The sequence below is a fragment of the Coturnix japonica genome, chromosome 3, assembly GCF_054131305.1.
Source record: "Coturnix japonica strain WE chromosome 3, WE-NBRP24, whole genome shotgun sequence".
In the NCBI taxonomy this organism is placed as follows: Eukaryota; Metazoa; Chordata; class Aves; order Galliformes; family Phasianidae; genus Coturnix; species Coturnix japonica.
The window spans coordinates 69,078,071-69,105,957 of NC_140665.1; the positions used below are offsets into that span (position 1 = coordinate 69,078,071).

The 27,887-nt window shown below is 39.6% G+C and overlaps 1 protein-coding gene and 1 long non-coding RNA gene across 5 annotated transcripts; one reads left to right on the forward strand and one right to left on the reverse strand.

The window, feature by feature from the left end:
- Positions 1–729: 729 nt before the first annotated feature.
- On the reverse strand, positions 730–27,538 carry FHL5 (four and a half LIM domains 5). 3 transcript variants are annotated; one of them, XM_015858838.3, is made up of 7 exons: positions 27,297–27,538; positions 27,027–27,058; positions 11,544–11,714; positions 9,113–9,287; positions 7,617–7,786; positions 5,240–5,426; positions 730–2,310 (listed from the first exon to the last, which is right to left on the reverse strand). In XM_015858838.3, exons 3-7 carry the CDS (start codon positions 11,700–11,702, stop codon positions 2,162–2,164), a joined length of 840 nt encoding a protein of 279 aa, XP_015714324.1. In that variant the 5' UTR covers positions 11,703–11,714; positions 27,027–27,058; positions 27,297–27,538; the 3' UTR covers positions 730–2,161. The 3 variants fall into 3 exon arrangements, with proteins under 3 accessions (XP_015714324.1, XP_015714321.1, XP_015714323.2); XM_015858835.3 differs by lacking the exon at positions 27,297–27,538 and having other exon boundaries at positions 27,027–27,235; XM_015858837.3 differs by lacking the exons at positions 27,027–27,058; positions 27,297–27,538 and adding an exon at positions 22,974–23,134.
- Positions 7,177–15,011, forward strand: LOC116653138 (uncharacterized). Of its 2 annotated transcripts, XR_004306526.2 has the most exons (3): positions 7,177–7,291; positions 12,641–13,118; positions 14,535–15,011. It is a non-coding gene; the product is annotated as an uncharacterized LOC116653138 (long non-coding RNA). The 2 variants fall into 2 exon arrangements; XR_014944155.1 differs by lacking the exon at positions 7,177–7,291 and having other exon boundaries at positions 12,586–13,118.
- Positions 27,539–27,887: the final 349 nt, after the last annotated feature.

Here is a 27,887-nt window from a genome sequence, read left to right on the forward strand (position 1 = left end):
TACTCTGAAGTGAAAATGCTCAGTTTCAGAACTGACTGTTGTATATTTACTGCAGGGGAAATAAATAATTCAGTTGGTATTTCTAAAAATATAATTAGTTGGTGAGTCAGAGCAGAATTTAATTTCCCTAAATGTTAAGGATAAAAGATTGGGATTATCGTGATTACTGTGTCTGATCTGTGAGTACACTGTGCTTTAAGGCTCTGCCTGGTAATTCTTGTGTCACTCTGTAATTAAGCTAGAATACTGCTTAGACAAGATGGAATAAAGGGCTTGAACCTCATTCTTGCAATTTTCTGAATGTTATTTCACACAACAAAAATAAAAGGTAAGCCCCACAGACATGACTGCATTTGGTGATTAATCATTTTCATCTAAAAATTGAAGGCCATTAACATTTATTAATGGGCTAATTTCTAGTAGTTCAGTGCACATTTTTAGAGCATCATAAATAACTGTGGACCTCTATAAAAATACATGTGCATGTGGTCCTCTCTCTCTCCCTCTCCACTCCCCCTTCATATTTATTTATTTTAGGCAGTGAAACCTATTTCTATTTATGGGAATGCAAGTATTACCAATAACCTGTACCAGCCATGTTCAGTGTAGAAATAGAGACGGAAGAAGCTAGTCTAAGTGAAAAGACAGAAATTAAACCAATTCCACGTTCCAATAAAAACAGTCAGGAATGAAGAAACTGAAAAAAATAATAATAATGAATACCACATGTAGCAGAAGATTAATACTTTATTGACTGGGAAACAGATTGCTATGTACTTCTTTCTTTTACGCCACTGTCATGCAGCTCTGGATTACCCATGCTTGCAAGTTGTTGTTGTTTTTTTTTTCTCCTTTTTCTACCTGAAGCAGCATCTATATAATTCAGTACAAATAAAGCGCTCTCAAGTCAGCCAAATAACTGTAAGCATTCAACATCAGAGTCTAAAGGAGAATGATTTTCAGACACATGAGAATAAACCACTTCTAATAGGCACAGAACCATGGTACCCTGCACCATGGCCTGGTACAAATACTGCAGCATGGGTCAGGCCATTGTAACATATAGTGTGCATATAGGGTGAGCTGAGGAAAGAGAAACTTAAGCCTTGTACTACATGTGAGCACTGCCTACCTTGAGATGGCAACACTACAAATTCTTGACATAATATTGGCAAATGCATGTTGGTGCATGACAGAATGAACCAGGTATTGGCTCTGAACAGCCGATAGCCTGCTACAGACAAGCAGACATTTACAAGGAAAGGAGTGGACTGTAAATCAAAGACTGCAGTGCAGAAATGGTAAAGCCATTATCAATACTTTGATTGCTGACAAACGGGTGTTGAAGGAAGGAGAGGTGTAAATTTAAGGGGACAATTATGTGTTGGCTCTTGCCTCAAATAAGAGAAACTATATTTTAAGAGTGCACTTGAAGGTCTAGTGAAGATTATGGAGTCAGAGTTTTAAATCATTTTAGATATTAGAAACTATACATTACCACTATCCAAACTTGGGCAATCTGTACCTCTTAAAGTAGGTTAAATAATAATAATAATAATAAAGGGTTTATTTTTGTTCTAAAACATTTATGCCTAAAAAATAAAATGCAGTTAACCGGTTTTGGGAAAGGACCTATCATTCAGTATTCTTGGATGACTAAATTTATGGGAAATTCTATTTTTCTGATGAGCAATCTCAACAGTATAAATTAAGAGAGGAAAAAGGGTCTTTCTCTGGCACTGGAATGGATTTCCCTTACTTGGTGTCTCTTTGTGTACATGTACCTTATCCTCACTTAAAATGCTAATGCTTCATAACTTGACATATGTCACATAGACTTTCTATACATCTTGGTTCATGGGAAACGAAAGGTAAAGTTTCTAACAGCAGAGTGCAGTGTGTTACAAGGAGAAACATACTGCAGTTACATTTAAAATATATACTAATCTTTTCTGCACTGTTTTCTGAGGCAGTGTGTGGCTGTTTATTTATTTATTTTTATAACAAGCAGTTCAGAACTGTGATGGAATTAAGCTGCTGTTGGAAAGCTACTTGATTTACTAAATAAGTAACACACCTTTTAGATTATTTTCTTACTGCAGAATAACAAAGTACGTGGTTATACAGTGAGAATAATGTATCTTTACAGCTCTCCACAGAACTACAAAGAACCACATTCATGGCAAAGGACTGCATCCTGCTTGGTGAGGAATCCTTGGCCCACCAGTGAGACTGAGCATCTTGCACAGTTAAAGCATTCCTCATGCCACTGGCGCTCTTCAAATGAGACAAATTTGGCACCTCCAAGAGCTGAAAGAGATATGAGAAGAAGATGTAAATTCAGCATTTCTGAACATGGTTCAGAAAAACAACTGATTGTTTCCTGAAGTGTGATCGTGTTGTTGTTCATGTTAATGAACAAAAATCCATAGTCTGAAGTGTTGATTGTTAGCTGAACTGAACACAAACAAACAAACAAACAAACAAAACCAACCAAAACAGTTTAAGGCAGTGATATAAAACATAAAAGATAGTGGCAAATAATTTATGTAAAACTACATGGTACTTATAGAATCATAGAATCACCAAGGTTGGAAAAGACCTAAAAGATCATCCAGTCCAACTGTTCACCTATTACCAATAACTCCCACTAAACCATGTTCCTCAACACAACATCGAATCGTTCCTTTAGCATCCCCAGGGGCGGTGACTCCACCACCTGCCTGGGCAGTCCATTCCAGTGCCTGACCACCCTTTCTGAGAATAATACTTTCTAACGCCCAACTTGAATCTCCCCTGCTGTAGCTTGAAACCATATCCCTATCACTAATGACACGAGAGAAGAGGCAAACTCCCAGCTCATCACAACCTCCCTTCAGGTATTTACAGAGAGCAATAAGGTCTCCCATGAGCCTCCTCTTCTCAAGGCTGAATATTCCCAGCTCCTTCAGCCTCTCCTCATATGGCCTGTGCTCCAGACCCCTCACCAGCTTTGTTGCCCTCCTCTGAACACGTTCCAGAGCCTCAATGCCTTTCTAGTAGTGATGGGCCCAAAACTGGATGCAGTATTTGAGGTATGGCCTCACCAGCACTGAGTACAGGGGGACAATCACCTCTCTGCTCCTGCTGGCAACACTGTTTGTTTCTGATGCAAGCCAGGATGCCTTTAGCCTTCTTGGCCACCTGGGCACAGTGCTGTCTCATGTTCAGTTGAGCATCAGTCAATACTCCCAGATCCTTTTCCTCTACATAGGCTTCCAGCCACTCTCCCCCAAGCCTGTAGCACTGCCTGCGGTTGTTGTTACTAAAGTGCAGGACCTGGCGTTTGGTCTTGTTAAAGCTCATCCCATTGGCTTCAGCCCAGCTATCCAGCCTGTCCAGATCCCTCTCTAGGGCCTCGCTACCCCCATGCAGATCCACACTCTCAGCCAATTTGGTGTCATCTGCGAACTTACTGAGGCTGCACTCGATGCCCTCATCCAGGTCATTGATAAAGATGTTGAAGAGGACAGGCCCCAGCACCAACCCCTGGGGAACACCACTCGTGACCGGTCACCAGCTGGATTTAACTCCATTCACCACCACTCTGTGAGCCCGGCCCTCCAGCCAGCTCATTACCCAGCCAAGAGTGTACCTGTCCAAGCCATGGGCTGCAAGCTTCTGTAGGATAATACTGTAGGAGACAGTGTCAAAGGCTTTGCTGAAGTCTAGGAAGACCACATCAACAGCCTTTTCCTCATCCACCAGATGGGTCACTAGATCATAGGAAGAGATCAGGTTGGTCTAACAGGACCTGCCATTCATGAATCCATCCTGGCTAGGCCTGATCCCCTGGTCAACCCGCACATGCCGTGTGATCTCCCTCAAGACAATCTGCTCCATAACCTTCCCTGGCACCAAAGTCAGGCTAACAGGCCTGTAGTTCCCTGGATCCTCCTTACAACCTTTCTTGTAAATGGGAGTCACACTGGCAAGCCTCCAGTCTTCTGAGACCTCACCAGTCAACAAGGAGCGCTGATAGATGATGGAAAGTGGCTCAGCTATCACCTCTGCCAGTTCCCTCAGCACTCGGGTGGATCTCATCTGGCCCCATGGACTTGTGGCAGTCCAGTTGGAGTAGTAAGTCTCTGACTGTTTCTTTCAGAATCACAGGGGGGTTGGTCTGCTCCCCAGCCGAGAGTGAAGGTTACCCTGAGTCTGACTTTTAAAGACAGACAGAAAGAAGGCATTCAGAACCTCTGCCTTTTCCTTATCCTCAGTGGTCACATTCCCAGCCTTGTCCAAACTTGCTTGGTTTCATGCCCAGTTATACATTATGAACAGAAAGGGTTTAGCAGAATGTCCCTGAAGGTTTACAGACCTTCCCAAAAACTCTCATGAAAACTATCTGCAATGCAAAGATGCAAACTATATGACGCTGGAATTTAGCCTTTTCCACTAAGTTTCTTAATGTCTCTGTGAGATGATCAGATCATTAAGTTCCTACAATGAGTATTTGAAATTTTAAAAATGGTGCTTTTTTCTTTTTTTTCTTTTTAAATTAATTCAGTGCGTGTGGGAGTGAAGTAAAATCATGCCCATTTGATTGGGCAATCATGATTTTCTTTATGTATTTGCATATGCAACATGCACCTGTATCAGTCAGGCAGTACTTTTCAAGAGCTGACTTCACATATAATAGAAACATAATGCAGAACAGCAGCAAACGGTCTCAGATAATTTCAGCTACCATGGACTACTGACCTGTATGTCTAATTACAAATCATTTAGGGACACAGGGATGCATGCAATAAATCTTTGTTGCTTGGCAAGCTCTCCAACATAACAGCTGTGCCTTATCAGCAGGCAGTTAATTCACATTCAGTTTTATCACATTTATATTTAAAAACAAAGCCAAACCAATTACAGCCATAAGGGAATTGTGTGTATGCATTGTCTCAGGAGGAGTCTTTTTTGAAATCAAAAGAGTGCATTATTGGGGATGATTTTTACTGCAGAAAGTGGTAAACTGAAGAATGTTTGGCACATAAAAGAGCTCAGTAGTCAGGGAACACACATAATCAGTATGTCTAAGCAAGACATGCTGCGCTGCTTAGGGTGGGGCCTCCGTTGTACTTAACTCCTTCAGTCTTTAATTATGATGGGACTATTTTTAATGCTGTTCTTTAAACTGAACATCTGATTTGAGAGGAAACTACGATTCCACAGTATCAAGACCTTTCTATAAGATAACACTCACCTGTAATAGGTTTCTTGCAAGCAGCACACTTCTTAGCATAAAACTTGCTGAAACAGTCTACACAGTATGGATACTCATCTTTGGAAACAAACCTTTGCCCAGACAGCTGAGTTTTACATCCAGAACACACAAAGCACTCCTTATGCCAAGGCTGGTCATGGTAGGCCACTCCCCCAGAAGTTATTACCTAAAATTGTGACAAAACAGAACAAAGTAATGAAACAAAGGATCATAAAGGATTGTCAAGTATTTCACAAGTCCTTCCACTTGTTTTTTTCCCTTACAATATGCGTAAGAGAGACAGCGTCATCTCAATTTGACTCACTGCAGCTGATCTGAACACACCAGTGTACAAACCTTACAGCTTATAATATAACAGGTTGTCTTGTTATGAAACTTTGGGTGAAGGCTGAGCAGCATCAGGCATATTCTTCATACTCATACAGTTCTCAGTGATGGAGAGTGGCTGGTAGAACTGATACTGAGTTGAGGGTTAATCTCCAAATGGAATTGACATTCTGCTGTCTTGAAACTCAAACAGTATTTTATGTAGGAGGCAGAAAAGAAGCAGAAATAGGACTGAAAGGAGCTCTACACTGTCAGAAGAAAATAAAACTTGTGTTTGTCAGTGTCATCAAATTTATCATTCCCTGCAACTCACTCAAAGCTCTCTATTGGTTATATCTGAAGGGGGAAATTTCCAGCTGCTCTGTGGCTTTTATAAGTGTGATCAAGAGTAGGTTTCACTGAAGTTATCAGCGATTGTATAAAGGAATTTTTCTAGAAATGAAATGAGATGTAAGGTGGTATTTCTACTGCCAAGACATATGTATGAGAGTGAATAAATGAATGAATGAATGAATGAGATACAAAAGTATAAACAAAATTTTGTCATAAAAAGCAGCTTAAATCAATTCCCTAGAGAACAGAATCAGATTATTGGGTGTTTTCATCAACTTGAGACAATTTTAAAGCAGGAGAAACTGAGGGAGAGATAAAATGATTTATTTGTATTTGGAAGAAGAAAGATCAACTCATTTGAAATCAAGCTTTCTGGTACCCAAAGAAGAAACTCTGTGTTCTAAAACATTGGGAAACTTGACTTGTAATACCACAACTAAATAGTACTTAAGCTGATTATTGCCTGATGCATTTCAAAAGACAAAGGTAAGACTGAATCCTCAGCTTGTTATGCATGTAAATATATCTGACAAATATAGAGGCATGTTTGTGAAGGCTTGATCAGACGTCACTGGGGAAGAAAGGTGTTATACAACTTTCTGTAAAATATTGAACTTTGTTAAAAATCACAACCATTAACAAAATAACCCCACTATATTTGCTTTGGTGAACAAACTTATGACAAATATAATAATAAACAGGCTGCTATAAACTTGTTTATCAATTATAAGGAAGAGAACAGCAAACAATGTCACAGTCAGCTTTCAGTGTCCAATATCAATGCCAAAGGGAAGACTTGACTTTTTCTATCAGTTCACCAAACATTTTCCATGATGCTGCTCCTTCCTCCATGAGCAATATTGCTTCACTAAGGAGCATAAGTATCTTTCTTTGGTATCTGAAGTTAGATGTATTTATCTCCATAACTTACAACCAACATTTCCATGAATAAGGAAAGTTAACTGGCATTATTATTAATTATTAAAGCTTTCAAACTTCATCCATACAACTCAGGAATATGTCAGAGAACCATAAGTTCATTATGTTCTCCCAGATGCTCTCCTAAATGCTTTGAGTGCTCTACTGTTGAAAAAGAGACGACAGGCATCAATCGAAGCATCAACATTAAATACTTTAAAACAGGTGGTATGAATACCCATTAGAGAGACTATACAGCCCACAGGTGCTCCTGAAAAGGAGCTAAAAGCAATTACAAGCTTTTGTAGTTGATAAGAGGTTCTGTTGATTTCAAGATCATTTTCCCTGCTTTTTCTGTTTTGTTTAGAGTAAAGCACTAAAAATACACTAAGCATATAAGCATGCTGTCTGAACTTCGTTAGCTGTGCAACTTGTCTTCAAGAATTCCAACAGGTAATTCCCTTCCCTCTCAACCCCCTCCCTTTTTTTTTTTTTTTTTTTTTGATCTTCAGTTCTTTTACAGAATATTTGAAATGAGCTAATCTAAGAATTCACATGTTTTGATATTTTCTTTTTTACCCATTGTGTGGTGCAGACCTAGATTTCAGATCTCCAGGTGAGAATGAAACTGTGAATTTGCAGAGGTTGTTTTAAACATGCACATTATAGACTGTAGAAAGAGTCTCTGTTGGTGTACTTTTGCTGTTGGACAACCTGGTCTTGACCAAAAATAACATAGATTGTAGTATGCTACCTTTCATTTTTCTTTTGAAATTACCTTTTTGCAAGAGTAGCAATGATGAGCAAATTGTTTCTCAAAACAGGGCACGCAGTAATTCTCATTGTCTTTGGTGATCAGTGGTTTAGTTCCCAGTGGTTGCTGGCAATACTGACAAACAAAACAGGATTCGTGCCAGGAAGTGCCCTTAAATTCCATTTTACGGGAACCTGCAAAAACCAACACAAATAATGCTCCCAGGTACAGTCTTGCAGAAAAGGTTTTAAATGTCTCATTTTTCATCTCCTGTCTTAATGTTTTATTATCCCCCAAAACGCTTACTTTCAATTTCATAGTTTTTAAGTATGTTAGTTAATCTCAAAAACTCATTCAGTATTCTACGATCAACTGGCAAAGGGCACACTAAGTGGCCTAAAATGTGATTTTTTTTCTTAATCCATGCTTATTTGACTCTTTTAGAGTTACTGCTCTGTTATACACTCCAGTTGCTCATAGTTACTCTCAGACCAGACAGTCCAGTGATGATGTGATGTGCAGGTACATAGCATTTCTATAAATTAAATATGAATTTGTTTGGATGTTTAGTATAAATATTAATGTATTTTATCTTCTTTAAACGAATTTTTTTTCACTTTTGATTGCACTACTGCCTCTCTATTAGACAACATTCTAACAATATACCACATTTAAGCAGTATATCAACCCTACACTGAACACAACTATATTACTACAACGTTAATTTCTACTAGTATAAATTTTACTTGTGACAAAGAAGAAAAGAAATACAAGTGTAAAAGTACACGCTATCAACGCTACAGGCTGAACTAGGATACCAGTAACCTAGTATTTATATAAAAGACAATAATTTTTCATGGTCCTAACTAGTAATCACAAGGCCACAGCACACAGTTTGCTGCTGGTATTTGAATCATCTGTAAAAAAGCTTAAGGATTTAGGGTAGTCCACTGCTCCAATAGTTTGGTACTGACTCTCCTTCGCAAGCTACTCCATTTTGGCACTTACGGTGCCAAACCTGTTATAAACAAATCCATATGTGTTTTGTAGTAAAAATACTAATAATTATTTGAACACAGAACTTAGTGTTTTGACAAGTGAAATGTAAAGTATTTCTGTGCAAAAGAAGTGGTTAATAAAGAATGTAAGCTAGTTCTGGTTCTGAAGGCCTTGCCAACGTGACAGGCTAAATGCAGATCTCTTGTTTATCTCAGCACTCCTGCTGATGATTGCTGTTTGTCCACCTATACTCACAGTGGGATGCACTTCCTAAGAACTAAAGGCAGAATCAAGAGCACAGCATGAACACATTTTATTCTATTTTGAACTCTAATATTCTTTATGAGGATTCATAAGTCCTGCCAACGCTAGACCAGAGGGCCTGTCTTTCCTGCTGGCAGGGTACTGTAGGAGGGAGCAGCAGTCCAGTAAGCTGCGCTGTTGTAGCTGGGTTATTTGAGGATGTGATTTTAATTGAAAATGCAGCTCCATTTTCCACAGGAGGATCCCTGTTGTCTTACCAGGCATAATGGTCTTCTGGCAGTGGAAACACTTTGATGAATATTCATTGGAGTAGCATTCAGTACAGAGCAAGAGCTCATCCTTGGCAGCGAATGGTTTCTCTACCAGAGAGCGGCTACATTTGGTGCACTTGAAGCACCTCTCATGCCAGTGGCGGCCTTTGTAGGCTAGATCCTTGGAGAAAGTGAGTGCATGTTAACAAAGGCATTTCTTTACAGTGTTCTTTTCCCTCATCTCCTCCCAGAACTGAAGAGAAAAATGCAGAACTATGCAGTGTCAACTTCAAGAGCTGCATCCAGCTCAAAGGCAATATTAGTGCTCAAAGTCACTGTGTCAGGGTATTTTGCAACTCTCTTGTTAGGCCATTAGGCACAGGCACTGCTTTGGCACAGGCAATTGAGGCAATTGTCCCTCAGCATACAACATCAGAGAGATGTTTATATTGGAAGACCCATCATATATTTTTTACTGTTGGCCTTCAAGGAGAAGTGGGTAATTAACATTTTTAATGTGCAGAGGCCTCCTGACAAGAAGTGTATTCTCTACAGACTTTTAAGTAGAACTTCATGCATTTTTTAATGTTACTACTTTTCCTTCCAGCTGACTCTACATAACACTGCATAACTCTACATAACACTAAAGAACGATCATATTATTGCAGAGAACAAGCAATTAAAATCTCATTAATAGAGAACAAAATGGTTCTTAGGACACATATTAAAAAACCATTGCTTTTGTTTACACCTAATATAACTCCCTCTAAAAGATCTGGCAGAAATATATTTGTTTAAGACTCAACAGGCTTAAGAGGTGAAACAGCAGTATAAGAATGAGGCCTCCACTAATAATTAAATAATAACAAAAAAGCAAGCATCAGATTTTATTTTTCCAAGGTTAGGAAATACAAGGGGAAAAATGCATCACCAGAAGAATAATAATCCTTAAAAAATTAACCATATTTTTCCAGGTCTTCTTTATAAGTAAGAAGTACATAAAGGCACAAAGCAAATCTCATTTTTCTACTTTGTCAGTTCCCCACTCCTTAAAATGCTAAAATGAGAAATGAAATACATACCAGGGTTCATTTGGGGCATTGCTGAGTGCTGAGAACTTTCATTTCCTTTAGTTAGCACTCTGAACCTTTTAGAAAATGGTCTCTCACACTAGACAAGAAATGGATAAGAAGGAGAGGAAGAGAACCAAGCTCCAACAGCCTGGCAGAGGTTGGACAACCTGCTGCATAGCTCTGTAGGTCACTTCTTTAGCTGTGACACTCCTTTCTTGTTACCCCTGCTTTTTTCTTTCTGTTTTTCCTTCCACTCAGTCCAAAGACACAGTTTTTATTTTAGTGACCTTTTATCTCACTAGTCCTGCCACTTATTAAAGTTTAAATTGTAGAAGTGGGGTTAGTGAGCTCAGATCACATGTTCTCCAGATGACAGTGACTGGAGCATACAGGTTTGCAACTAAAAAACACTGGTGAGCATTTGCAAACAGTCATCACTCATATCAGTTTTTTCCTTTGACTGCTCCTCCATGGAACTGAGCTGTACTCAGACAATGTACTTTGAGAGCCAAAAGTATATTGGCTGGGGAAATCTCCTGTGAGATTTACTTTAATAACTTTATGTTCTAGCATTTATTGTGGCACGAAGGGACATGGTTTAGTGGTGAGATTCAATAGGTTCTTTTATTTCAAAAGAACATAATCAAAATGAGCATGGGGAGAAGGTGAGCAAGAAGTACAAACTAAACTCAGCAAAATCAGAGGTTTATGATAGGTTTCGTCTTTTAAAATTGTAAGTGCAAAAGGCTGTAAATTGAGTTAAAGGATGCTGGAAGCCCTGTCAAAGATCAAAGAGTACAAGTGGAAGGCCAAGCCCAGAAACACTGCCAGTCACATTTCATCTGAGGTAAACATGGTGAGCACGAAATTAAGTTAAAATGAAAACATATTTCTTTTCCAAAAGTAAAAGATAAATATATTATAAACATTGTTTCTTTACATCTTGATATCTGTATGTCAGCATTTACAGTTGAAATAACTTGCAGAATAACTGCAGACAATTTTTCCAGTGGCTATCTCTCAACTTCCAAAACTTCCCTCAACTTAATCCACTGAAATATAGTGGACTTGAGCAACCCCTCAAGCTCTGTGCAGCTTCTACTGCTGTTGAGCAAGCAGAGGTGAGGGATGGAATCCAGATGTGGTCTGTTCATATACCACATCTATAGAGGATAGTTGAGGTGCATGTACAAGAAGATTTCCTCATCTGGATTTCCTATTCTGGAAAAATAGCTCTGCTATGCACAGGTGCACAACCACTATGCTCAGGTTCCTTCACCAGTACACAGAAGGTCTGATATAAGATCCATTATTAAAGAAATGGGGCTAACAAATAACAAAAAACAAGGAAGATAAATCCTTACCTTGGAATCGCATTCAATAGGTTGCTTGCACTCCTCACATGGGTTGGCAAATAGGCTGTCATAGCATCTAACACAGTAAGCATTTTCTTCCTTTAATGCATACTTCCTTCCACGCAGAGACTGCAGGCAGTAATGGCAGTCTGAATGACTGCTGGTCATTCTGGTGGAGCTCTCCAGGTGGTTTGAAAGATGGAAAAATCATGTAATTGAATTGATGACAGTTTTCTTGCGCAGATAATAAGCAATGGTTCATTATCTATAGAAGTTAGGATGGGTGTTTTTTAGTCCTTTGCATTGCTCTGGATTTTAATGCTGAGTTGCTCCATAATAAAACAGTAGTCTTTAATGACATGACCTGTACTATGTATTGTGTAACTTAAATAACACGGAGCAAGAAAGTTCCTTACTTGGCTTACTTGAATGTTATTTACATTGACAGGACAGGTACCTGAAAATGAAAAGCCTTCACAGTTGTTTTGTATATGCAATTACTGCCATCACAAGCACTAAGTATTGGATTGTGAGGCATGGAGTGTCCAGAAATTAGGGAGTGGAAGGATAAATAGGAGTTCAAAAATTAATCCAGCAGTGGGTCCGGAAGGCCATAAAGAAGAGGCAAGCATATTGTGGTGTTTTCTTGGCTCTTCTTTGCCTTTCCTGTCATTCTGTTCATCCCTTTATTTTCAAAACAGCCACATCTCTACATAAGCAAGTGGAAGGAAGACAATGAACTCCAAGCTTTACAGCCTTTCTTTTTTTATTTTTCTTTAATTTTTTTTTTTTGTGTGTGATCCAGTTGCCCTGATAACATTTTGTGGCAGTGTAGAGCAATGCAAACACCATCAGGTAGCAAAGAGCAAAATATAAAGATAAATAAACTAACTAAAATCCAAACAAAATCATAACTTCAAGAGAACTCCCCTTGTTTTTATTGGAAAAGATTACTTTTTCTTACATGTTTATGTGTTGCCAGGTTCACAGTTGGAAAAGCCAAAATACTGTGAGATAGATAATATTTCTCTGCCAGATAAGTGAAAGTAATATCACAAATCTACTGAGAGCCAGCTTTATGAGTTTCTCATCCTTCATTTTTACAGGCTAAAGAGGCTTGGATAAGCATCCTAATTTCAGCAGCTTATAGATCTGCAGTGCTGACAGTTTTGAGGATTGGAGAGATGAAGACGTACTTATTTCGGTCATTTTGTTGCTGGTTGGATCATCAGCAGTTTGCTAAAATTGGGTCTAGATTCCTGGGAATGAAGGAAGAAGAAACCAGAAAGTTCCCAGTGAAGCAAACTCAGAAACATCTGCTGGACTCATTGGATTGCAATCTTCATTAAACTCATCAGCAAGTGTCACTGCACTCAGTGCCAGCAATTATAAATTTCCAAGGATCTGAGAACAACTGGGGAAGGTTTCCTAAAATACTGACATATCAGTGACTTTGGGCAGCATTAGTCTTTGCACACTGAATAGTAGTGCAAGTTTGTCTTAACCAGCTGCAAAGGAAGAGAAGCATATAAACTAGAAACAGGAGCACTTAGCACCACAGAGCTTACAACTAGCTCATTTAGGGTAAGTTGCTCATTCTTGGTTTTATACATTCACTCGATGTTTTATACCCATTGTTCAGCTTTAAAAAAGCATTTAACTTCTACATATCTGCTTAGATGTTTTCCAAAATGACAATTTGAACTATGAGAAGTTCAGTTATTGGAGGTCTCTACTGGTACTAATGCAGAAGTCAAAGAATTTATTAACCTATTCCTGGAGGGACTGCAGTAAAACTATGAAAAAGTGGCACGGAGAGAAGCTATAATGCAAAAGTAATTACTTGTTCATTTGGCACAAGCTATGGAAAACTTGTTGATCCTGTAAACTGAAAATCTTTGGAGCTGAATTGATTTACTGTCTTTCAGACTGCTGTAAATCATGGATAAGTTTTGCTCATTTCTATATATAGAATTCTTCTATATAGAAGAATATATCTTATATATATATCTTTCCCTCTCTACTCTACTCTTGTGAGGCCCCATCTGGAATAGTGTGTCCAGGTATGGAGCCCTCAGTACAAGAAAGACATAGAGCTGTTGGAGAGGGTCCAGAGGAGGGCCACTAGGACGGTCAGGGGACTGGAGCACCTGCCCTGTGAGGACAGGCTGAGGGAGATGGGCTTGGAGAAAAGAAGGCTGCAGGTGACCGCACTGCAGCCTTTCAGTACCTGAAGGGAACCTATAATCAGGAGGGGTGTAAACTCTGAATGGGCTGATAATAGCAGGACGGGGGAAATGTTTTTAAGTTGAAAGAGGAAAGATTTAGGTTGGATGTTAGGGGGAAGTTCTTTACTAGGAGAGTGGTTAGGCCCTGGAACAGGCTGCACAGGGAGGTTGTGGATGCCCTGTCCCTGGAGGTGTTCAAGACCAGGTTGAACGGGGCCCTGGGCAACCTGATCTGGTCAATGTGTATGTTTGGTGGCCCTGCCAGGCAGGGGGTTGGAGCTTCATGATCCTTGAGGACCCTTCCAACCTGGGTCATTCTGTGATTCTGTGATCAGTACTTACAGAGGCAGTGAAGAAGAGATGCAAGTGGTTAACTGGGCTCTGTTGAAACTGGATTTCAGAATAACTTTTATTCCTTTTTCTTTTGGGAATTAGTGTTATGAACCTCCCCTGAGGATTACCCTCACCACAATACCTTTCCACTTTCCTCTGTTCTGAATCAGTACCTCAGCCTTCCAACAGAGTTCAATCTCAGCCTAAAAGTGATAACAGCAAAATCCTAACAGAGCATGTATGAAGAACTTATCTGTTACTTACAGTCTTCATCCTCCCTCAAAGCTTACCAACAAATAATTTCATGTATTTACAGATACATCTCTGGTTTTTCATTCTGATGAATGGCAATAGGAGTCTGTATTAGGGAAAAGTATGCAAACTGAACAGTTTTGTTCAAAAAAGTTGTTCTCTTAATTTATTTATTTTTTTTCCCCAGGTCAAGCTATTCCAGGAAGCATAGATTATGTGCTTGTACAAGATGTGCTTCTCCAATACCTAAGCACTTTTGAATCTGCAATGTAGTCATCAAAACCTACACGGATGTGGGAACAAAGTCCTACTAATGTTGTTTTATGTGTCATACTGTTTACTGAAGATTGTTAAAAGAGTATCCCCAAGATCAGAACCAAGAACTGAGGTATGATTAGGCTGCTCCTCTGGTAAAGCACTCAAGTCCAGAAAAGATTTCTTCAGAAAAATTCTTCAGATTTTGACCATGATGAAATAGGACCATGTTTGGGTATGAAGCAGGGATGGTATGAGAAAGAATGATTATTTTTGCAAATCCTTTGGCAAAGTTCTTGGTAATCGCTTCTCGCTACTTTTTTACCCTTGGACAATACAGCAACAAAAAAATCTCATCTCCCCCAGCTCCTCTTATCCTTGCTCCAATAAATAAATAATGTTACGAGCACCACGTAGTTAAGTAGAATGTTTTTCTTGTGCTTTGATCCTAATCTCTAGAGAAATATGTTTACTTTAAGTTTGCTGGAAGCTAGATTTTTGTTGTTTTGAAGGTCAGCTAAGAAATCTCTGGAGGTCTCGTGCTATTCACTCTCATGGAATGAAAAGCTGACTCCAGCATTCCAGCTGCCCTCGCGTGTCTCAGGCATAGGGAAAGACTGTGATTTCTTCATTCCTTGGGAAAAAGATGATTTTGTTATCTGAATTGGGGCAGCTGAAGAGCTGAAGTACAGCTGATTCTTGCATAGATAGTAGGCAGAGATATGTGATTTCAGTCCAACATACTGTTGGGAACCTGCTTTAGCAGGGGAGTTGGACTAGATGGTGTACAGAGGTCCCTTCCAACCCCTACAGTTCAGTGATTCTGTGATTTGTAGCATTAGGGTAGTCCTAGAGACATACAGGATGTTGCTTATGATGTGAAGATCTTGCAGCTGATGTCCCTGGGGTCAGATCTGAGAATGCAGCAGTCTGATGGTATTATAAAGCAGATGAAAATAAAGCAACAGAGCTGGCTCATCTGCCCAGTGTTCCAACACATGAAGATAAAATTTAGCTACAGAAAATTAGGAGAGGGACCTTCTGTAGACTCAGATAGTTTTCTGTAAGATAAAGGGATACTGGAAGTCTCTTCTAGCAAAGAAAAACATATTAAAATTGTTGCCAAGTCCATGAAAACCAGTTAAATGTAGGATTGTTAGGAAAGGAATTGTTTTCTCACTGGAGCTAAAAAGCACAGTCATAATGTTAATATGTCTTAATAATTTATCTTAATATTCTCCATAAATATTAATATATTAATATACTTTAGATTACAGAAACAAAAAGGAAAAGAACAGAAATATTGATCATACACTTATGTACATCTATTCATATGTATAAAGATTTTATTTATTTTTTTTTGTGGAAATTCTAATGCTTTTTTTTGTGGAAATTCTAATTTCCTGATCTAAATAAGCCTGCCATTCAACCGCATCATTTTTTCTTTAAGAGCATACAAGGGCTCTGAGACAGTCATAAAGAAGGAAAAATGATGGCAAAATAAATCACTGTCACAACACTGAAGGATAAGAAAAACAAATCAATCCCTTATGAGGGTTACACCCCTGCAAGCCAACTCAGGCACTATTTTCAGTTAAGTACATATTTTCATCTTGAAACATGTTTTTGCTTATTAGCATGTATTTTCTAATTTCATTTTCCCCATTTTTGCTGTTTTTCTGTTTGTTTTTGTTTGTTTGAAAGCTTCTGGATAATTCATCACATATGTTTGCAAAATACATTACTGACTCAAGGCTACAACTGCATTATAAAGCCAACAACATCATTAAAAGGAAAAGTTTCTAACAAGACCACTGTTTTATAAACGAAAGTTTCTAACAATGTTCTCCTAGACCTAATGGAAGTCCCAATCCCTCAGAAATACAACTACAATAAAGTAAACAAAAAGTACCCAAAAAACCATAACCAACCAACCAACCAACACTATCTAAAGGACAAATAAATTGGATGCTGTATGTTCAAAGCATTAGCAATACTCTTTCTTTCTCTCCTCCACAAGAGTATCTGTAATTTTCACAGTGTTGCCTAGAAATTATGCTAGGGTGCTTAAGCATGCCAGAATATTTGCTCTTCTAAAAATGGGTAGAGAAGCAATAGAAACCAGGGGCATGCAGCACAAGTCATGTCAAAACATGTAGGTACAGGAAAGCAGAGGCACAGGCATTAACTTAGCACAAGCTGTTTTGTCACTGTGGTACAGCACAGTAACACAAAGTCAGGTCCTGGAAACACTGAAGTGAGTGCAGAGCAATCACAGATGAAGTTCTGCTGCCAGTGGCCGAGACAGGCATGCTGACCAGGGCTGTACTGTACCAGTGTGACTCAAGTGCTTCATGGAACATTAGTGACACCGATTTGGTGGAATATCTCAACAAATCAGCTCATTAAGAGGCTGATCTAGTAACAGCACCATACTGCATTATACTGTGTTCATGTACCCTATGACCATGAGAGAAAAGGCCAATAGTTCTGTCTTAACACTAGGATTGAGCATCACAAGTATTCTCCAATTTTCTCCTTAATTGGTATTGCTGTCTGCTTTGTTTACACCATACAAACCCAAACATTGGTGTTAGTTATCTAAATTTGTCCTTTATCCCACTGTAATATTATTTACAACTTTCTCATTTACAACTTTCTCAGACTTCAAACAAGCAGATCAGAGCAGTGGAAATGCCTGGACTGAGGGTGTGCCATTGCACAGACATGCAGACATTTTGTTGCAGAAGAGACATGACCAGGTTGTGTCTTTCAGGCTCTCCTTGTTGGCTATGGACAAGTTGGAACGGCCTTGCTCCAGTGCTTCTACAGCAAGCCAAGTATTTCCTCAAATTCAGCCACACAACTTACACCAGCAGCACTCAACTTGTCCAATGAAGGAGACAGAAAAGTAGCCAACTGATCATAGAATTAAACCCAGATGATTTGCTGGGTTGCTATTATTATTATTATTTTAACTAAATATATAGTAGCTTAGATTGGAAGGGAAGATCATTCAGCCCCAACCCCATGCTGTGGGCAGGGCTGTCCCCCACCAGCTCAGCTGCCCAGGGCCCCATCCAACCTGGCCTTGAGCACCTCCACGGATGGGGCAACACAGCTTCTCTGGGCAGCTGTGCCAGTGCCTCACCACCCTCTGAGTAAATAATTTATTCCTAACATCTAACAAATCAGCATATGAGAGTCTTAAAGTGCAGTTTCTCACATAATACCAATATTAGATGCAGTCATTCCAGTCAAAATGGCAGTGTTCTGAACACAGCAAGCTCAGCTGGTTGTCACTACTGCTGTTCAGTAATGCTGCTCTGTGTTTAAGGAGAGATAAGCCATCTGTGGAGAACTAAGTATTGATTCCAGTCTCTCCAAGGCTGTTACTCAGGAAACATAAATCCAGATTCCTGGGCAATGTCAATATCAACAGCAGCCATTCAAGTAAGGAAGTAAGGTTAATGCTATAGCTTAAATCACTGCTTTTATTTTTCTGACATAATTCTCACATATACTTTTTTATATGTATAAAAATGTAGGTATTCAGAATCCGGTACAGCCAGAGTGCTCTGCTATGTTCACTGTGAATCTCAGCCCTTTATGGCTAATGTCAGATTTACAGAATCCAATGAAGCCACAAAATATTTCAGTCACGTACTGATGTGCCTCTTCATGTAAAATCCTGGCAGGATTCTCAGGCATACTATACATACTCAGCCACAAAACAGGTCTGAGGACTGCATCTGGCACAAAAGGGCCATGTAAAGAGTTATACCTAAATCAGCTTGTGAATTATATACTTAATAGATGTTCAGACTGTTTTGAATTAATTCACTTGAGCTGCTCAGCTTCCAAGAGCAGTCATGAGCCTCAGATGTATATGAAAAATCACTAGTGAATCGTATGTAGAATATTAAAGGAACAAGTTTAAAATAAAGTGGGATACACTGGAGGCTGACACTGGGACCAATGCAGCTTAACATCTGTATTAATGGCCTAGCCAATGGGACAGAGCATACCTGCAGCACATTTACAGATGACAGAAAACTGGGAGGAGGGCCTGATAAACCAAATGGTCCTGCTGCCTTACAGAGGAACCTGGACAGGGTGGAGAAATGGGGCAACAGGAAACTCATGAAATTCAACATATACCTCACCTGCATCTGGGGATGTATAACTCCATTCATTAAGATGAGCTGCAGCACCCAGCTGGGAAGCTGCTCTGCAGAAAAAGATCTGGAGGTCCTGCTAACAACAGCTTGAACCTGAGCTGGCAGTGTGCCCTTGCGGGTAGGAACAACAGGAACATCTTGTGCAACAGTAAGAATAGTATTGCCAGCAGGCCAGGGGAGGGAATCCTTAATGTCTGCTCAGCAGTGGTGAGACCAAACTTGGAACGCAGCATCCAGTTCAGGGCACTAAGAGACACATGGACATATTGGAAAGAGTCCAGTGAAAGGCCAATGAGATAAATGAAGAACTGGGACATTACTGTGATGAGGACAGATTGAGAGCTGTGACTGTTCAGTCTGGAGAAGAGGAGGCTCAGGGTGGATCTTATCAATACTTATCAATATCTGAAGGGAGGGTGCAAAGAGGATGGAGCCAGAATCTTTCTAGAATGCCCAATGACAGCACAAGAGGTTCCCTCTGAACCTCAAAACTTCAGTGTTCCCTTCTGAGTGTTTGGGAAGGAGCAAAGTCATTCCCATAAAAGGAATAAAGGTTTTCTGTAGATGACTTGTGATTCCATGTATAAGCCAGACATGCATGTAGTCTAAACACAAGAGAAACGCAACTGCTTTCAGCTGGAATGCTTGAATTTGAATGTATGTTTAGAGCTTTGCTGCAAGTATCCTTGAAGCACAGATTTTATGAGGTATTTCAAAGATAAGCAAGAAGCAGGATTTAAAAAATAGAGAAGCAATCATGTTCTTAATTACCATTAATGTTAATGTTTCTTAATATTTCAAATCTGAAAAAACAGAGTCTCTAAATCCATCCCCATTAAAACGCATTCAGTGGAATTGAGTAAATTTGTTTAGAGGGGAAATGGCAAGAGAAACAAGCAATTTGAAACAATTTTGACCGAACTAACAACAACAACAAAAATCAGTAACCGTTTTTAGTAGATTCAGCATTTCTGCAGGGAAATATCACTTCCAGCATTCCCGAGTCCCAGCCATGTGTGAAATTAAGAAAGACTGACGCTACTTTGTACTGTCACTGTAAAACGTGATCAGCACATCTTTTGTCAAGAAGCACGATACTGAGCTCTGAGTATGGCCCAGAATGGGAAGGAATTACCAACTTGTCTGTGGTATCTTGTTTGCAACAGTAAAGATTTTGTTAATTTTAGTGTTGCAGGCTGGTGTAAGATGAACTCCTTTTCTTAGCTGGTTATTCTAAATTTCAGCTGATGTTAATGCAGACCTGGCTACAGAAGAGATGTAGAGGTCTGGATGCCTTCAGTCATCTTGACTGTGTCAACAACTTGGCTCGGAAGGAAATGTAGGCAGAGAAGCGTTGCTCAGCCCCTGTCCTGTATGGAACAATGAAAAATAAGGGAGTGTTTGGGAGCACCAACATCTACGCTACGTCTCTGCAGAATTTAGCAGAAGAATCATAGAATGGCCTCGGTTGAAAAGGCCATCTATTTTCAACCCCCTGCTATGTGCAGGGTCAGCAGTCACCAGACCAGGCTGCCCAGAGCCACATCCAGCCTGGCCTTGAATGCCTCCAGGGATGGGGCATCCACAACCTCCTTGGGCAGCCTGTTGCAGTGCATCATCACCCTCTGAGTGAAAAACTTCCTCCTAATATCTAATCTAGACACCTCCGTCTTCATTTGAAACCATTCCCCCTTGTCCTATCACTATACACCCTTGTAACTAGTCATTCCTCCTCTTGTTTATACACTCCCTTCAAATATTGGGAGGTGATAATGAAGTCTTCCCAGAGTCTTCTCCAAACTAAAAGAAAGTAGGTCTAAAACTAATTTTGCAACATGAAATCACTATAAGCACACACACCTTTTGTCAGTTCAGCAGGCAAAACCATCCTAAGAAAGATGCAAGAAACCCTGTGCAATATGGCAACATCCTGCTCATGAGGAATATTTCCTAATCCCTTTTAGAGGATTAAAGTCATGCTCTGAAACTTGAGCATTTATAAGCTTCCATAACTAATATAAATTAAGAAGTCATTGCACTGGGTTGAAAATGCTCTCAGGGTTTTATTTTGTTTCAGATTTTGCTGAGTGGGTGCCTGATGGTTGCAGCTCCTCACAAGGAGCGGAGGGGCAGCGCTGAGACCTGCTCTGTGTGACAGCGACATGGCCCGAGGGAACGGCATGGAGCTGTGTCAGGGGAGGGGCAGCTGGGGATCAGGGAAAGGGTGGAGGGCGTGGAACGGGCTGCTCAGGGCAGTGTCATGGCCCCGATCTACTGGAGTTCCAACACTCTTGCACAGGAACACGCCTAGCCATGAATACAGCAGTCTTGTCTTTGGGACTTACCTAGGTAACGCATTAACTATAGACAATGATGGCTGTGCTACAGCAGCAGTGAGGTGCTTGCAGACCATGAAATGAAACAGACAGGTTACTAACAAGAGGTAACAGAGCTTCAGTAGGCAGCACTGCTGCTGCTGCCTGCAACCTTCAAGATCTGAAAAACAGATGGGGCACATCTTTCCTTTGCAGATGCATCAACTGCAAGGAACGGAGCTGCTCTACCTCATGTTTTAGTCCAGGGACAGAAGGGAGGATAGAGAGTATCTTGTGAGAGCAGAGACATCACAAGAATTAAAATCCGCATTAAAAAGTGACAACAACCCACCACTCCTCACTAACGCTTTATCTAGCTGGGTTCATTAGAAGTCTTTGACCTACTTTAGAACTGCTTTAAGAAATAAAATGAGCAATAAGCAAAGGACAGGCGGCGGCAGATAAGCTTTAAAGTGAGCTAAAATTGGAAAAGATTTTCATTACTTGGTTTAAAATACATTAATAAATAAATAAATGAAGGGACCTCATCACTCCAAATCCAAACATAGGACCCCCAAATGGTAAGGCAGCATTTACTGGAGCAGCACAGCCTTCTATTTTTCTGTCTCAGTTGTACCTGACCTAGTTTTCTAAGAAAAAAAATAACTGGAGCTCCTTTGCTTCTGTAATAACATCATGATATCTTATCAAAATGAACCTCATCTTGATTTCTGATTTTAGCTGTGTTAGAAGACTGCCATGAGCTAGGTGGCATTACAGCTTAGAAAGAGTGAAGTCTATTAATAGGGAGCACTGGTAGATAAGATTCTTAACTCCATTACCATTATTCCTGGGTATTTACACTTTTAGGTCCAGTGAACAGCCTGAAGACCAGAGATATCAGGGTTCTGCAGATAAGCTAATCTCGGGGATGCAGAGCATAGGTCAGTTTGCTACTGTTGTACACAGCCTAAGAAATGCTGACAACAGCAAGAATAGCACGTGCAGCTGCCCTTCATGTTACATAGGTGGTGTTAAGAGCAGCCACTCTGTGATACGCCTCCAAAGACCTTCCCAGGGGAAAGCTGTGCAGTCCCAAGGGGAAGGATCAGGCAGAGGAGTGTGCTGAGTGCACCCACCAACAGCTTAATCTCACAGCAAGGGGTTCCTTTGTGCTCTTCACTACTTAAAACTAACACAAAGACATTGCTATGAGCACCAGCAGCAATAATTCTCTACAATTCAATCTCTTTGGACTGAGAGAATGTAATAATAACACAGTCTGATTAAAATACATATGCATACATTGTTCTGCCTGCTAGGTGGATAGATGATAAAAGGTCTGTTCTGCTGGGGAATATCTGAACATGTGCACACTTCACATTCTGTTGCTTTTACAGCAGTGCATCGGTTATATAATGTAATAGAAAGAGGGTGAGAAAGGGTGCTAGAAAAACACACTGTGGATGTTCTTAAGTCTCTTTCCCCCAAGTATTACACAGAAATGGGCTTTGTGTTCTCTTAGAATAGGACTCCAGGAACACCTGCATATGTATGTAAATTACCATAGCTGAACATTTCCACTCAACTCATAGATGTCAAATTGGGTGATTTATATGCTCTGGATTAAGTTTTTAACTCTGTATGCTAGGGGTTGGTGTTCTCATATCTACTGGTGAGCGCTAGGCACAATTCACTTACAAGGGTTCAACATTTGCATCAAGGTGGCCAAGACAAAGAACTACATTGTGGCTGTGTGTGCATTGCACTAACAGTGTGAGATGATGGCATGGAAATTTGTTGCTTTTCTTATGATTCATTTTTTGCTTTGCCCTGTATTTGGTTTAAACACACTGTAGAACTGGAAAGCCTTACCAGTTTATATTTACGCACATGCATCAAGTGTAGGCTGCAGCTCTTTGGACTTGAGAAACAAAAAATCACATATTTGCTCCTTTGACATATTCACTGTTGATAGTAAGCTTGCACATTGAATTCCAGCACAGCAAAAGGGTAAACGACCCTGTGGGTAAAAGCTTAGTTCCAGAAAACAGCTCACTACGTCCTTTCAAGGAAGCATCTGTGGCTTCTCGTTCTTCCTTCACAGAGGAAAAATAAAGGAGTATTACTGGGACTGAGTAGAGACTGCTCTCGGCTCTGGGTTTTGTTCACATCCTGCCAATGACCTACTGTAAGGTCTTTCCCATGTAAATACTTGAAATATTTGCGCCTTTTTCTTTACCTGTTCTGTTTTCATAGTAGATAAGGTCTTCGGAGCAGTTTTGTGACTGGGTATCCTAACATTTCCCTTAAGCCCTCCCATCTCTGTGTCAGACATTAGACATATTTCTTTCTATTTTAACATAGTCTATCTTCCTAGAAGTGGCAATGATTTAAAATTAGACCCTGAAATGAATAGATCTTGGTATTCTGTCTTTCTTTATTATGAAGTGAGGTTATTGACCTTTCAGTTACTGCTCTGCTGGGATTTTTGTAATGTTCTGGCATGTGAAAAGATTTTATTTTTTTTCTCATTTATTTGGCAGTATGACTTTCATATTATTTTTTTTCTAAGATTATAAATACATCCTATCCAAATTCTGAATCCGCTGTGGGATTGCCCTGTATCGGCTGAAGGAAAATTAAAGCTAAAGATTATCAGAACACCTCAGACAGTCAGCATTGGACTCAACTTATTAGGAAGAAAAACCCATCACTTAATTCTCAGAATGCTGGAGGAAATTTGTTAAAAACAAAGAAATTCCTCTCTAACATTTAGGAAGATTTTAAGAAGATGCCATTTAACTTAAGGATATTATGGAACAATGAGATATTTTTGCGACAACACAAAGCCTGATGCTTAGCAATAGCAAAGAAACTATCTTAGCTAATTAGGAATGGAAATGACCAGTTTCAGTAGGGGATGGTGTTCAGAACCTGTAACCAACCATGGGATAAGGCAGCACTAAGACAGCAGGGTGGCAAAAAGCAGCATTAACCCTTAAGGGACAAATCCAGATCAATCCCTTTTCACTAACTTATAGAAAATGTAGTAAATATTTTCAGTAAAAAAGCGAAAGCCAGTGAATAGATGCATCTAAGCATTCTGTTGCTGCATTCAGAAAGAACATCTTTAGATTTTAATTTGAAATATTTCTTAATGCTCTTCATTTCTAAGTACAACATTAAACAGTTTTCCTCTAATATTTTCCTGGCTTTTTTTTGCATGCAATTAGCATTCTCTATCCAGATATTCACACAGCTCTAATTGTGCCACAATTCCATGTGTTATAACACATAAATGAATTACAATGTGGCTGAATTAGGAACTGCAGAGGTCACTTGAGAAACACTCCTCATATATACATGTATTACATAACACTTCTGTGGGCTTCTGATCAATAGAACAATAACTTAACTCTCTGATATTTTTCAGTCTTCTTTTCAAAGACTTCAGAATGCTTTTCTAATGATAATGCAGTGAAAACACAGTGGTGAGACTTGCTCAAGGTCATAGAGCAGACCTGCAGGTATGGGAAGGCATGCAGCCAGTCTTTACGGCTTTGCCATGAGGCAAATCTGGTTGTCAGGGTGTAGTCATAGCACTGGCCTGGGATGGTGAAAGCACCATATGAAAGTTGCCAGATGATCAGCCTCCCATGCCAGCTATGACTTAAGGGATCTCAACAGGCTGCCTTATCTGGAATATGTTGAGATGTGTAAGGAATTACCAGTCCTAATATATGAACCTAGAACAAATTCAAACTCGAAGGCAACCATGGTTGACAGGGAAAGTAACCCACTGTTATGGAATAAGTAAAATAAAACAAAAAGATAAACCCTCTTAATATGAGAAAGGGAAACAGAAGGGGATAACAGCTGATATATACGTAGTTCAATCTCAGGAAAATGGGGATATTACAAAAGCTAACCTAAGCCTATCGAGGCTAACTCACAAGGCACTTTTTATAGTTATGGGAGAGAGAAAAATTCCTCTCCAGGGTGAGAAATTTAACTTAGTCATTATCATGGAGGCAACCAATGCAGATAAGTTAGTCTTTGTAATAATCTCTGTTACAGAATTTTATGTCATGAGGTTTTTTTATGTCATGGGGTTTTATGAACTTATTTTTAGATATCGGTTCATTGTTTTTGTGAGTAATGTCTGCATATTTCTACAAAATCGTCCTTACTTCATCCCTCTTACACTTTATTGGAAAATATAAATATATAAAATGAGAAGCTCACAGCCTCTTAACTAAAGCTAGGAGATTCCCAGAAGAATAATTCCACTGCAGGACCACAAATGGAATACCAGCAGCATTTCCTTAATCCAATTCCCTAACTTTGTCTCTAGAGATTTTAATAGAAAAGCTGAGCTGGAAATCATTATCTTCATAAACATCCTATACTTAAACATAAGCCATCGTCTTACTCTTAAGTGACAGGGAAACATGCAGAAAAACTTAGGTCAGTTTTACTCTTTAGGCAACATAAAAGCCTGACAGAGTCCACAGATTGTTAAGCCGAGAGGAGCGCTGCTCATCTGAGCACAGTCAGGATTTCACCCTCTGATTCTAGCCCAGACATTAGGAAGCACTCTGGTGAAGATTGTCATGCTTCTGTCTGTTCACGGTAAGGCAATATGGAAAGTTTTAAACATAAACTCAGGCACGGAAAAAAAGACATGTAGAAAGCTGGGCTTATTGCTTTATGGCAGAACTTACATCTCACCAAGTTAACCAAACACGCTTAACAAAATGTGATTTGCCTGCAAATAACCTGGAGATACCAAAGGTCACAATAGATCAGAATATCTTTCAAGCAGCTTTTGCTTTCATTTGGCTCTAATCTTGCAAGAAGGTTAGCATGTCACCTCAAGTTTCTACCAGTTACACAAGTGTGAATCAAAGTGACTTTTGAGATACTGCAATCAAATGTATGGCAAGTCCGTCAGCGATCTGTTGTAACATTAATACATCAAATCTGTCTTGTTCTGTTAAAGCATTTCAGAAATGGCAGCTGTTCACAGAAGAAAAATATTAAACACAACGAAGGCATCTGAAACTTGTTTTCTAAATATAAGAGAGTTTGTGTCTGGCTCCAGGTGTAAAAACAGAACCTTTGACAAAAATGTTTTCAGCATTTCCTTTGACCAAAATGGAAATAATGTCTGATAGTTTCCTCCAAAATTAATTGTTATCAAAATGATTGCCACTGTGAACTCAGGTATCAGCACAATTAATACACGTAGTCTTTAAATTACCCTTTGTTACCTCTTGCAGTAGGCAGTGTTACAGCCTTTTGATTCTCTTCTCCTTTAAATTCCAAACCAACCAAGGTTATATGATAAAAATGTGACATACAAAAGAAAACATCTTACTGATGCAGAATATTGAGATGCTACATGACTTCCACAACAAGTTAAAATATTGATAGAAGCACCAGCTTGGAAACTGGTTTTACTTCAAAGACAAACCAAGAACACTCCATGTTAGGCAATGATGATATTTGTGACTTAACAGGCACCACGTTAAGCATTTGCAATTTGATTTTAAAAGGCACTGCTTTGCAGCATTTCTTGTGATTGCAAATAGCTCCGAAGGTTTGCTAAAAGATAGAAATGATTCAAATGTCACAGGAAAGAGTATATACAATTTTCTTGGCTTGTTCTTTGGAGTAAACAGAATTAACCCCCCTCTCATGACAAAGGAAACAACAAGCAACGTTCTCCCACATTAATGAGCGAGCTAGTTCATAAAACAAAAACTATTTCATCTGAAAAAGTCTGCTTTCTCTTCTGGTACATAAAGTCAAACATTTCTTATATCTGCATAGGTTCTGCATACAATTTAAAGAAGCAGTAGCCATTCAAATTCGCAGTTCTATCACATAAAGGGAGTAAGGAAAATGAGTTTCAATACTCACATTTGGTTTTAAGCTGCTTCTCCTGGTAAGTTCTGCAGCAAAATAGAGGAAGAAATAATTACACGTCTTCACAGAAACAAGCATTCATCAAGTCCAAAAGAAACAGAACACTTTGCCAGAGCTATTTGAGGGTCCCATCAGAATTTGGCTGGATGGAAGAAGGCTGAGGGTCAGTTTGTTTCCCTGAGACCTCATGACATGCAAATAGCTCGCTGCCTCACCACTGAATCATTTTTTGACATAGTGCACTTGCAAATCACAAATACATACCGTGTAGGAGGATCTTAAAGGAACGTATTTCAGACAGTTGTCAAAAAGGTACTTCTGTTAAAAACTCAAAAATCAAAACCCTTAAACTCTTTAGCAGAAAGAATAAATAAAATGATGGATCACCATCCGTCCCCAGCTACACTGTGGCCCACAAAGGAGGAATCCAAAAGACTTCACTTGGGCTTGTAATTCCAAGAAGGGAAGAAGTTGTGATTACTAACCTATGACTGTTGCGTACAGGAAATGGGGGTGGGTGGGAAGGAGAAAGACTTCTCCAATTAAAGGAAAGACTTCTGGGGACTGAGCTGAATTCCTCTGACACTACTAAAGCGATTTCTGGGCTGGAACAACTTGCCTCGCTTCCACTACACAGGAAATGGCTTGTAAGGCATTACCATCCATAGCATTAACAGCCCCATCCAGGTTCTCTCTCAGCATCCCTCAATTCTGGCCTACATCATATTGCAGTCATCTCTTGTTGATTGGACAGAGGGACCAGATAGCTTTTGTAGGCAGTCCATCACATACATGATGCACACAGAGCATATACTTTGCACAAGACTTTCTAACATCTCCATAACGTCAAGTGGG

Excerpts from the sequence above, each read along its gene's own strand:
- FHL5 (XM_015858835.3), bottom strand. The coding sequence starts at position 27,110 with ATGCTTGTTTCTGTGAAGACGTGTAATTATTTCTTCCTCTATTTTGCT. Across the intron at positions 9,288-11,543 it reads CTATTGAATGCGATTCCAAG|GATCTAGCCTACAAAGGCCG; the intron begins GTAAGGATTTAT and ends ACTTTCTCCAAG. Across the intron at positions 2,311-5,239 it reads TTGCAAGAAACCTATTACAG|CTCTTGGAGGTGCCAAATTT; the intron begins GTGAGTGTTATC and ends TATCTCTTTCAG.